At 32.9% G+C, this 13,729-nt stretch overlaps 1 protein-coding gene across 2 annotated transcripts in view; it reads left to right on the top strand.

Moving 5' to 3' along the window:
* LOC135129933 (paired box protein Pax-6) overlaps positions 1-13,729 on the top strand; it is an 86,713-nt gene that overhangs the window by 71,175 nt on the left and 1,809 nt on the right. For both annotated transcript variants that reach the window (XM_064057211.1, XM_064057205.1), the window contains exons 10-11: positions 8,512-8,699; positions 11,358-11,572. In XM_064057211.1, the coding sequence (XP_063913281.1) occupies positions 8,512-8,699; positions 11,358-11,572 (403 nt within the window). The remainder of the gene's footprint in view (positions 1-8,511; positions 8,700-11,357; positions 11,573-13,729) is intronic.

Raw genomic sequence — 13,729 nt, 5'->3', positions numbered from 1 at the left:
CTGTATTTCATTTTCGATAAAAAATCGACAATGTTTCCCAGGTAACTCACAGACTCGCCTTACGATTTGCGTGTATGATCGACATAAACAGAACAAATTGCATACCTGGTACTTATAAGTAAAAATGTAAAGTCGTTGAATTTACAAAGTTTGGAAGATTTTTAGGGCATGGATGTGCCGTGAATTTTGTTATACATATCAAAAATACTTATGATATAGAAAAAAATTGGTCGAAGGTTATTTCGATAGAAAAAAATATGAAATTTTACTTTTGCGATATTTTATTTATAAAATTATATATAAAATATTAAAACAATTTTGAAGGGACCTCATAAATTAATGCTGGAAAGGATTAGTCGAATTTTTGTTAGTGTTTTACCATCTACACGATATTCTTAATATACTTATAAAATTTGACAACAATCGGTCCAGTAGTTTCAAAGATTATCTATCTAATAAATATCGACACAGACGACAGACAGACAGACGGAAACGGAAGATTTATTTTTTGGTACTCTAGCGCCATGAGACCTCAAGGAAACATAAAAATAGCCAGTCGCCCGATGGACCCTATTACAATACTTTCTTAACTTATGCTCGGGAAGTAATAAACCTAAACTTTTACTAAAGTATGGTAAAGCAGTTATATCATAATATCTCCACTATCTTGCATCGACCAATCTGCTATTAAACTTCAATTTTACAGTATTTTTCAGTCATAATAGAGTTATAGTATTTATTTTGAATATGGAAGAGTAAGTCTCTGTTTACAACAGACTCTGATAGGTCTTCTTTTGAAAAATGATAAAATTTGATTTTGAAAATTTTTTTGTGATAACCTCTGTACATTAAAAAATATGTAGCCAATACCAATAACAGTGTACCTACGATATTAAATAACACCCTATATATTTTTTAACACCTGATAAATGTGTTTGGATACCCTATAAATTATTTTTTGTTTGTTTGTGTTTATCTGAATTTATTCATGTACCACCCTTTAATCATTCGTACTCCGCTATTGCCTTTGATTCGAACGTGTTATGTTACTAAAACACACGGTGTCAACTTGTTTATATCTGGTGTGGCGCAAAGTGCATTTCGCACCTATAGTAGGAAAAGGAAACTAGATTAACAAATGTTCCAAAAATACGGTGACATTAATAAAGCGCAAGGCTATGCCTGTGTTTTTAGTGAGTTTTCTCTGTGAAAATGTTCCTATCAAGATTCAGTAAAGACACGACTGTCAATTTCGACACGTGCAGTATAATACTAATAATAAAATAATGAGGTGTAATGTTCCTGATCTGATTGATAAAAATTATATAGATAATTTCCATCACATGGTAAAAAAACAAAAAAGCCCCATAAGTGGTTCGAACGCGTATAAAAGGTTTTATACATTTTTAGACTTATTTTTGCGAAAGTTTGGATGCGTAGGTTAAAATCTCAAAGTGGACTCATAAACCACAAATACCAGAGTAGATATGTTATTTTATACAATTTAAATGGCGTTTACTACAAACTTTTTTAGGGGACGTTATGAAATTGTTGGTGGGGATGATTAACCAAATTTTGGTTAACGTTTTATACACGACATATACTCGTATACATGTAAAATTTGACACCAATAAGTCAGGAAGTTTCGAATATTATTGTTTAATAAAAAGCGACACAGACAGACGGCAGACAAATGGTGAACCTATTTCTTCGTACTCTAGGCGTCATGAAACGTTGAGAAAACATGAAAGTGATCATTCGTCCGATGAACCATATTACAAAATTCTGGAAGTAAAAAGTAAAATAATGAGATTCTATACCTGTAGTTTATTAATGCAGTCTTCTTTTTCATTAAAGAAAAAATAATAAAATCTGCATAAATCATAAATCTTACAAATTACAAAATCGATTGCTTTGAAGCTTATAAGTTTAAAAATGTTATCGTGAACATGATCAACCGCTAATCATAATTTATCTGTTGACGCTGCTTTATAAACACTTGAATGTACTATTGTAAAAATTTCATAGCTTGTTAGATCACTTTTTTTCTGTCATACTTAAAATTTTCACTGTAGTTATCCAAACTGATGATTTTTCTCTATTAAAAATTATCACAAAATTTGATTACAAAAATCTCAGTTGAAATCTATGCACAACATGCTCCTTTACCTGTAATTTAATTATTCATCTTCATTTTAATAATTTATAAGTTATATAGCAAGCTAGACTGGTTTAATTGGTTGTTCTTTAGGAGCAAGGAAGGTTGTGTCTAAGCAACTTCAGACTAATTCTTAGTAATAAATTGTGTTTCATCTAAACTAAAAACCGGTTATAACCAGGGCCTGTATATAAATAAATTATATAGATAAGTTGTCCAATAAGAAAAATCTGTTAGATAATGTCATACTGATTGTGTGATCCGTCCAAAAACAGAAAAAACGTCCAACTCCATTTAAAATCAAAATGTTTTCATTAATCAAACAAACATAATATCATTAGCTTCTAATTCTTTATTATAATACTTACTGTCAAAATTAGGTGATCATTTATAACTATGTAGACTCAGTTTCAACTGTGAGTAATATCTTATTGTTACACTATTTTTGTATTTTACGAAGCCTCTCTTATCTAGATTAATTATTTGATTTTAATGTGACATTTTAAGTAAGATAAATGATTAGCTCTGAACTCAATTTTTTGAAGAACTCAGTTTTTAATCTAAACCATGAATAAATTTGGATAAAAGAAACAATTTCATAATATCCAAGAAATTACCTTGTTGACTTGACTTGATTTTTTGTGTTTATGCCGTCAAATTTTTGATTTTTATAAAATTTTAGTCCTTTAGGAGTGAAACACTTTTTTCACGTTTCGGAAACGTCCAGAGAACAAATATTTATCTACAAAAGATAAATTTTAATGTAAGAAGCCTTTCAATAAGTATTGTCAGTAATACTTGAGAATAATAGTATAATATAATATAATCTAATCAATGCATATCATTACTTGGTCTTAGTGCCCGTAATGATAGAAGTCTTGCCTGAATGCCGCTCATTTCCGGGTCAGTGGTGGGTCTTAATAGAAAAAACAGTGTGCAAAACTTGTGCAGAAATGTCTTTTGTGTACTCGTGGGATTTTCGCACTCGGCAAGCCACGTGCGAGAAATCCCTGCTTATGTCAACTATACGATTTTCAGTCCTAATATACCATTATATAAGAAGGATCAACTTGTAAATACGCATATGCATAACGTGTTCCCTTTCTCACTAACTTACGTTTAACTCTATTTCCGCATTCAAACAGTCCACAAAAATAAGTGCTCATTCACTGAAGTATACGCGACAGCTAACTAGATACTCATTTAAATTATTTCAAACTACAACCGCCACACACTAATTTTATTCTTTTTAGTCCATTCAAAAGTTTCAAGTCAAATTTTAATAGTTAACAAGGAAACTTTCCCGGAGCAGCCGTACCATCTGCTTTTTCACAAATTAATGATCTTAATTCCGTCGAAATTTATCTTCGAACCAATTATCGCGTCGCGATATTAGTCCTCGTCGTAACGCTGTGCACGTACTGACAAAAAAGGCAATTAGTCAGCTCGTTTGAAAACAACAATCGCGAACAGAGAATTAGAAAAAACATGGGTTTCGTGTCCATCAGCCGTAGCTAACGCAAACGACCATCATAGCCACGCAATATTGGCCATGTCATCGCCCTGCTACATAAATAAAAGAAATGCCCACTGTACATACATCACATCTCGCAAGGGAGGCAAGTTGAATTGTCATTTTTCACCCAGCCACAACAAATAAACGTCCACCGAATTGCCCTGAGATTAATCGCCTCTGTAGATACAGAAGACCTGAAAAATAAAAAGTTATTGCCGGTCTTTGTGTCTTCCTGGGTGTTATTTATAAATATAAAAAAAATATTGCAATATTTTAAAGCACAGTACCCTGGATTTTTTGTTTCATCATTACTCAAATTCTAGAGGTTTTTTTCACGTTTTCTAAGATTTAAGGGGCTTCCGTAGAAAGTATGTCGCTGGACATGAAAAATGTGATTGCAAATATTTGAAAAAAATATTGTTTCTGGGTTTTGCAATTATGAAAAATTATTTGATTATTTTGCGAATTTAATTGTTTTATAAGAAGCCCATATAAATAAAATAAAGATATGTACTTAATGTTAAAGTATTCTAAAACTGCTATATTTAATTTTGGCAATTCCTGAAACATTGTAGAAATTTTCGAATAAATGAAACATCTAAAAAACTCTATTAGATAATTTTCGACGGTGCTCGAAATTTGTCAAAAATTACATAACATTTCATATTGAAAAATTGAGTTTTTGGAAAAATTCGCTAAGAATCCACCAAAAATTCTGGAATATAGATACATCTCGAGGACGTAGTTCCTAAAACATAGAGCGTAAATTAATGATCGTGGACTAATATTTTCGAGGGATTAGTTTTTAAGTTCATATTTTTAAAACATTGAAAAAAATTGCCATATTTCATTTGGTAATTCCTGAAAAGTGGTACAAATGTTCTTAGAAATCAACCCAAAAATAAATTATAGAGCTCGAAATCTGTGAACAATCTTTTTAGATAATATTTGATGGTGCTCGTAAAAACAAACAATTTGCATTTTGAAAAATTGAGCTTTTGCAGAAGTTGCCTAAAAATTCACCAAAAATTGTGGAATATAGATTTTGACAAGATAATTTGAAAAAACATATCGTGTTGACGGTCTTCGAGATATCCGTTTTCAAGTCAAATTTAAAAAAATCTAATAGTTGCCATATTTAATTTTGGCGATTCCTGAAAAATTAGTAAAAAAGTAGTATATAGGAATTTTCGAAGAAATGAAGCTGAAAATAATTCTGAAACTTGACATCTGCAAAAACTCCTTTAGATAATTTTCGCCGGTGCTCGAAAATAGTCAAAAATTACATACTTCAATCTCACATTGAAAAATTGAGCTTTTGGAAAAATTGCTTACAAATCCACCAAAAATTCGAAAAATATAGCGGGTTAATGAACCTGGACTAAGATTTTCGAGGTTTTAAGTTCATATTTTTAAAATATTTCATTTAGCAACTTCTGAAAAGTGGTACGAACTTTTTTAGAAATGAACCCAAAAATAAATTCTAAAGCTCGAAATCTGTGAAAAATCTGTTCAGATTAATATTCGACTGTGCTCGAAAAAACACACGATTTGCATAAAATTTCATTCTGAAAAATTGAGCTTTTAGAAAAGCTGCCTTGAAATTCACCAAAAATTGTGGAACGCAGATTTTGACAAGATAATTTGAAAAACATAGCGCGTTGACGGTCTCGGACGAAGATATTCGAGGCATTCGTTTTCAAAGTCGAGTTTAAAAAAAATCTAAAAATTGCCATATTTAGTTTTGGTGATTCGCGAAAAATAGTATACATAATGTTTCGAAGAAATGAAGCCAAAAGTAAATTTTGGGGTTTGATATCTCTAAAAACTTCTTTAGACAATTTTCGACGGTGCGCGAAAAAACACACTGAAAAATTGAGCTTTTACAAAAGTTGCCTAAAAATTCACCAAAAATTTGACAAGATAATTCGAAAAACATAACGTGCTGACGGTCTTGGACCAAGATCTTTAGAGGTATTCATGTTCAAAATAAAAGTTTTAAATTCTGGTAAAAATTGTCATAGGATATTTTGGCGATTCTAGAAAAATGGTAGAAATTTTCAAAAAGATGCAACCGAAAATAAATCCTGGAGTTCGAAATCTGTAAAAAATCCTTTTACATAATTTTCGACAGTGCTCGAAAGTAGTTAAAAATTACATAAAATTTCATACTGAAAAATTGAGCGTTTGCAAAAATTGCTTAAAATTTCACCAAAAATTCAGATCTCGACGAGGTAATACGAAAAACATCGCGTTAACGATCCCGGGCTAAGATTTTCGAGGTTTTTAAGTTCATATTTTTAAAGCATTCAAAAAATCATTTGGCAATTCCTGAAAAATGGTACGAACTTTCTTAGAAATAAATTCTAGAGCTCGAAGTGTGTAACGGTACTCGAAAAACCACAGAATTTTCATAAGATTTCATTTTGAAAAATTAAATTGACCTTTAAGAAAAGTTGCCTGAAAATTCACCAAAAATTGTGGGGCAAAGATTTTGAGAAGATAGGTCGAAAACACAGCGTGTTGGTGGTCTTGGATGAAGATCTTCGAGGTATTCATGTTCAAACTCAAAATAGTGGCTATAAATTTTCGAAGAAATGAAGCCGCAAGTAAATTTTGGAAGAGACATCTGCAAAAACTTCTTTTGGATCATTTCGGCAGTGCGTGAGAAAAGAAAAAAATTTCATACAAGCTCATATTGAAGATTGGGTTTTTGGCAAGTTGCCTAAAAATCCACCAAAAATTCTAGAAAATAGGATATCAGCAAGCTAATTAAAAAAAAATATGATCCCCAACAACGAATGTTTTGAAAGTAAAATTTTTTATATTTCTAAAAATTAGCATACACTATTTTGGCGATTCTGGAAGAATGGTAGAAATTTTCGAAGAAATGAAACCAAACATAAATCCTAGGGGTCGAAATCTGTAAAAAATCCTTTCAGATAATTTTCGACGATGATTGACCCCTACTCTTCAAATGTGTTTTTTTTTACAAAATTTTGTGATGACTTCATCAATATTTTGCAAGGACACGTAAATATATCAATTTGGATAGGTGCAGTGTTATACTAATAATAACAGTATTGTATTCCCAAATTTTCTGGAAAATGGAATGAGTCGTTTCTGCTTTAATCAATAAAATATATTGACTCATTTTTTTTGAGTCATCGTATGTAAACAATGCAAAAAAATATGAATACATTGATAGATCATAAATATAGACTCATCATAGTTATGATAGCTTTAAAACGTGTACAAGATTCAAAAGCGATCGGTTTTGGATATTTAAAATTAAATTACTATATGTTGTTACATGATTTTTATATTTTTCCAAAAATCTGGATATCTCGGGTAAAAACTCAACATGGATTCATAAACTATACGTCTAGACAATTTAAAATCCATTTTCTATGTACAATTTTAAAGTGACGTCATCACATTGTTCGTGGGGATGATTAGACAAAGTTTGTAGTATTTCATCATCTACATGATATTCGTAATACACATATAAAATTTGACAATCGGTTCAGTAGTTTCAGAGATTATCTGTCTAACAAAAATCGACATAGATGGCGGACAGACAGACAGACAGACAAACAGACGGAAGTGGGAGACTTATGTTTTTGTATTCTAGAGGTCATGACACTTCGACAAAATGTGAAAGTAACCAGTCGCCGATGGACTCAGTTACAATACTTCCTTGTAGCTTACGCTCGGGAAGTAAAAATATAAAAATTTGTCTTCGAAAAAATTCATTCGGAGTATTTTTAACTCATTAAAAGTCAATACTTGTCCTGCCTTATCCTATTAGTTATATATCTGATTAACTCAATAGCCAATTTGCCTTATTTCTGAATAAAAAGGTGTCCTATCGTTTTTAACAATTTTCTAGTAATGATAAAAAATCAGTTTCGCAATAGTGTTCGAAATTTTTCTAACCATAGGTGAGAAGTTGGTAAAATGCGGCACGAATCCCCATTTTTTTGTGATCATTAAAAGTGAAAATACAATGTTGAGTCTCCACCTACAGAATTAAATTTTAAAATAAACACTAGTTACTTTGTATGAAACCATTAGACGAAACATTCGCAAAATTGCCCGCAGATAGCATAATAAATAGTTGGAGCAAGATTCAATCCTGCTCAACGTAGCAGTGTTCCAGACTGTGCATATCGCCGGAATTTACGCTTTCCCTACCCACATTGTAAATCTTATGACCGCGTAGTGCATTCATGCATTGCTCATATCTCCATGCCTCAATTCTGATAATGTTAACCCGTATTTTATTTTTACGAAATTTAGTCTGTATTAGTGCAAATTATTGTTTTGGAGACAATTTGTCTTGTTGTCTTGTAATAGTTAACAAAAACTTCGTTTAAACTAACTTCCACTTAATATAAGATTGTTATTTTTTTATGAATTGCACATCAGTTGCGACAAGATCGTAATACATACTTATATTTATATTCAAAGAAACCGTTAAAATCATAAGAAGCTACTCTAGAATCATTAGAAAATAGCCCAACTTCGTTACTGTTTGTGAGTATCAAAAGGTTTTCGGAATTGTGTATTGTTTTTCTTATTTATAATAACCTTTTTCAAAATTTAAAAGGTTACAATTTCTCACTTGCTCCTTAGATATAATTAACATCGATAATAAATACGTAAAATCTAAAAGGACCCAAATCCGTACCTTCAAGCACTCGTAGTAAGTTTTACCTAGACTACCCTTTACAACTAGTATTTCGATATAGTATACGAAATTTCCATTACCACAGACCCGATTTCTGCTGGGACTGGAGTCATCCTCATCCCCTAAAGAAAATTTTGTCCACAGGTCTGGTTCAGCAACCGACGGGCTAAATGGCGTCGCGAAGAAAAGCTGCGCAATCAGCGAAGGGCTGTTGATCAAGTGGGTGCCGTCAGCCCTCCGGCGTCGACCGGTCGTCTACCCATCAACTCCGGCTTCAACTCCATGTATTCGTCTATTCCGCAGCCCATCGCTACCATGGCGGACACGTACAGGTGAGTGGAATTCGACCGGTAGCTCTGCATGAACTTTTTTTTATCTTGAATACTTGGTCCTGAAAGCACGCGACGTCCCGCTGAGGCTAAGTGGAGGGATTTCTGACTGTCCCGGACGACAGGCTAATCCTCTGGCGGGCCGCTGACATGACGTGACCGCTGCAAGCATGTCACGTCTCTTGGATTCCGACAGACACCTTTGTTTATGCGGGATTCTGATGGTGAATAACTGATAGCAGTCGGGAAGCTCCGACTAGATATTAATATACGCTCGCCAACAGCACCATACACAAATTTAATCCAGAGAGAGGTTTAATCTCCGTTTTTTTTTTGGGAGGTTTTATGCCAAATTGTTTTCTAAACCGTCATCCGGCGATTATTTTTATATAAACAGTGCCTATTTATGAACGTTATATTTCCATGAGGCTCAACAAGCAATTATTTTGTTCTATTTGCAAAAGTATACGCTACACAAAAATTTTAATTATCACAAATCTATAAGAGTTAAAATGAAAATAAACTAAAGCGGAAGTGTGTGTACATACGACATCATAAAACCAGGTAAACTCCTTCAGCTTGGTTTGCCGTCAATAAAAAAATTATAGGTAATATTTTGTTTCAATTTTTGTAACGGTACTCGTGAGTACTGCAATATCGTGATACTGCAGAGAAGCGAATTATCATTTTTTAGCTAAGTTATATCAAAAGTTTCAAAATTAGTAAAGAAATCAGACAACAGTCAGTAAAATAGTCTGAGTTTATGGACTTTATCAAATAGCTAAAGAGAATTTTCATTTCTTTTGACATCCTAAGTGTAAGTTCGTGAAGTGTTGTAGTAGAACCCACTTTCCATTTATGGAACACGAATTTATTAGACATGTAATTTCGGAAACTATGGATCGATTGCTGTGAAATTTTAAATAGATAATATTTCAATACTTGTGGTTTATTAATTCACCCGTACTTTTTATTCAATATCTAGTTAAAAAAAAATGGCCGCTTTGAAATCTCGTTAATGCTTGAAGGTTTTTACATATAAGGTACATACTTTAGCCATATGTCAGGACTAAAAAATTACAGATTCAAAATTAAATTGTAAAATGTTTTATAATTTTGATTTTTTTTCCAAAAATCTGGACGTCTCGGGTAAAACTCAACACGGAATCGTAAACTACATGTGTAGGACTATGTCATTTTATACAATTGAAAACCCATTTGCTATGTACAGTTTTGAAGTGATGTCATCACATCATTGAAGGGGGTGATTACACAAATTTTGGTAAGCATTTTACTATCTACAAGATATTCGTAATATAAATACAAAATTTGACAACAATCGGCCCAGTACTTTTCTCAGATTATCTGTCTAATAAAAATCCGGGGACGGCAGACAGACAGACAGATAGACGGAAATGAAACGCCTATCTCTCCGTATTCTACGAGAAAACGTAAAAGTAGAGAGTCGGCCGACGGACTTGATTACAATATTACCTTCACTTACAAATGAAAATTTCATTATCATTATTATTTTATTATTCAGTAAAACGTAGAAATTGTTTATATCTAAATAGAAAGGCTTTTAATTTAATTTTGAACACATAGCTAATTTGCATATTTCATTCTTATTTAAAGAAAGAACACTTATTGATTAATCTTTTGACGAAATTTTAGGTTTCAGGTCCTAAAACTTTTATTTACCAAAAAATTTTAAACCTTGAGGTGGCAATATTTGGATTCTACTACTTCTGCTAAAAAATGTACCCGTTTATTTCCTCCAAAAATGTGATGACGTCATCTCAAAATTTTGCTAGATAAATCCTATCTAAAATGTGTAAAATATTATGCATCTATGGGTCGGTTTATTAATCCGTCCATATTTTTTGATAAAAGTCTACGAAAAAAAAACATAATATGCATTGTATCACATTTCTGAGGGCGAACTACATGTTTTCTGAAAGCTCTCAATTATTTTTATATAATTGTTGAACCAACTGTACCATAACTATTATGAGCGTCGCCAAAATGGATTTTCAGATTGTTATCTAAATATTTTAATATTTTCAAATGAAAAAAAAGAGTGTCTCGTTTTTTGATTAAATTGTATGTGTAGCGGTGAAGTTCGTAGTTTTTAAGTTTGAAGATTCTCCATTGCATAAATGTTTCCTATGTAATTTGTAGTTTTGAAGTAGTTTGCTCTACGAATTGACCAGAAACACTCAGTGTATTCTGTCCACGACCCCCTTTTTGTTTTAAACGGCACCAAGCTAAAGTCGTGGGCATATTCCCATTTCACTTTTAATTCTGCTCCAACTTAATGTTTTGCGTTGTTAAATTCTTCCTCCACTCAACGGATTAGAACCGCAGGCTTGTCGACTAAAACCATTACGTCTTTTTTGTTTAAAGCATTAAATAGATCCGAAGTCCAGCCACTAGTGGCTTGTTTTCAGGAATTCGCAAAACATTCATGTCAAGTGGCGTAAACGGAAGTTAGGAACTGAAAGCATGTCTCAGATTCCGAAACACAATTACCCCTACGAGTCGTTAACTACAAGCACTTCCTAATCCCAATAACTAGCAAAGTATTCTGATTAATTTTCAAGCAAGCACAGATAGTTTCGTGAAGTCGACTGACCACTGATGAAACACTTTTTTTTTCAGTTCCATGTCAGGGGGCTTAAGCAGCAGTTGTCTCCAGCAGCGCGACGCTACCGGTTATCCTTACATGTTTCACGACCCGTTGCACTCTTTGAGTTCTTCGTACAACTCGAGGGCTACGGCTTGCAATCCTGCAGTAGCTCACGCCCAGCCGACTACTCATCCCTCTTATGCTTCTGGCACAACACCGACTTCAGTACCTGCCTCCACCGGAACCGGTATGTATTTTTAATCCACCAACTTCAATAAGAAAGATGTTTTCTTTATAAACCGAGGTTACGTTTCGTAGTGCCGGCCTCGGGCGACCAATTTAAAATCGACCAATAAACGTTTATACTTTTATGGCGGCGACGAGAGAAGGGAAGATTTAGTTTCCACAAAATGATATCATAACTAAAATTAAAATACTGTTCACTGGGAATTTCTCGTCTACCTGCGGAAGTGGAAACAATTCTTCATCACAACTAGGAAAAAAGTCAACAACTATTGAAACAAAAAGTTAAAAATGAGCAGTGTCGACATTGTCAGAAAAATGGCGATATTCCAGATAACGGTGTTCACTCGATTATTTTAAATCCGGTTTAGACCAAGATGCGATCCGGCTTGTTCGTTTCTATAAGTCCGTAGTTTGGATCCAGATCTATCCCTGGATCTTCGGAGTAGACTCGCATTCTAGGAGCCGATCCGAATCTGGAATCTTTCACGGATCTAAACCTTTTACAGCCTATAAGTGTTTTTAAAATCACTTTCTTATTAGGAATTAGTTTGGGAAACCATCCCATAGCATCCGATGCTTGTGCAGATTTTGAAGGAATACGTAGTTACGGATCCCATTTGGATTTAAATCTTCTGAATAAGAGTCGTGAATATGATCCTAATAAAGACGAAATCGATGGACCGGATTTTTTAAAGTCCCGATTTTTATATACTTAGTATAGATCTGGATCCGCAAAAATTGCAGATTTGAACACGACACATTTGCGGATTTATCTTATCATAGTATAGCTTTCAATCGCATTTTCTTTATTTAGCGCTATAAATCAAACACATTGCATTTATTCGGCTTCTGACAGCATTCACCTGCTAAATCCTAGACTTAAATTCCATGAAACAAAGATTTCACGGTTGAGGAATTTACTGAATTACATAGTAGCGATTAGATTGACATTTTTTCAGTACCTATCGATAGTTTTTCCAAAATGTGGACGATGTCAACGTCAACAAAGTTTCAAAATGCTTTTTAGTTAACACACTTTTTTTAATAAATATATTAAAATTATTAAATTTTTAACTACCTTCGTTCTTTGTCCAATTCAATAACTTGTTCTGCATTTATTTCGTATCTTTAGAAGTTCTTTTAAGCTCAAATCCATAATTCGTTTCGTATTTAGTCTGTTACCTAAGTTCTCACATATTTTAAATAATCTAATGCTTAAATAAATAACTTTTTAAGTAGTCTTGTAGTCCCTTCATGCTACACGGAGTTTCTCCTTGGTCTAATTTTTGCTTAATTTGCACCAAACCGTCATTACGTATTTACTAAAAAGTGTCGAAGAAGTACATTCTTTTCATTTTGTTGAAAACGTTTTTTAAATTTTGTTCCCTACAAACTCATTACGTTTTATACCCGGTTTTAAATTTGGATGTGTTTGTTTTTTGTGACAAATGAATCTTCCCCCTTTGTTTTACTTTTAACAATTTTACTTATTTTGTCTGCTATTGCATCCCTATGTCTTTATACTTCTCTGAAGTTTTTGTGTCTTTTTTCCTATAGTCGTGCATTCAAAAGTAAGAGTTGTTATTTGCTTTGATACTGGACACCGAAAACTGGCGCGGAAAGGGAGAGGATTCGGATCAATGCTCAGAGAACCATAGGACAACAATTTTGTGAAACGCATTACTGATATCTGTAAAATCTTAAGAGAAGAATGAGTCATTTTTGTAGTGGGAATCAGGATTTCGGACTTAATCGAATTAGAACTGCATTGACAAATAGAAATCTGAACACGTGCTGATTACTCCTTTGTTTGATGTTAAGTCGGAATACAAACATTTGTCGCTTATGACAACAACTAGCTTTTTATATTATACTAATTTTATATGCTAACCCTGTTCTTTCCATTTACACCATTCTAAATAATTTCTTTTTAGTCAGCCTGTTACTATAAACTGGGACCTAGAATCCCAGTTTGAAATCCAAATACCTTGTCAGGATCTTTTTCTAGCAGTGTTATTTTTATATTTCTACGTCATACTTTTCTTACTGTGGTTACTTTTTTACAGGTTGTTCTTCTACTTTTACTGTATTTCTGCTACGTTAGATATTTTCTGTATTAAGTTCCTTTTTCATTGTTGATTCGACATTCGATACTTCT

Source organism: Zophobas morio, unplaced genomic scaffold (genome assembly GCF_036711695.1).
Source record: "Zophobas morio isolate AGI-343-1 ecotype UQ-CSIRO unplaced genomic scaffold, CSIRO_AGI_Zmor_V1 ptg000002l, whole genome shotgun sequence".
NCBI lineage: Eukaryota > Metazoa > Arthropoda > Insecta > Coleoptera > Tenebrionidae > Zophobas > Zophobas morio.
The sequence above is the reverse complement of the archived record's forward strand: the minus strand, read 5'-3'. Positions and strand labels throughout refer to the sequence as shown.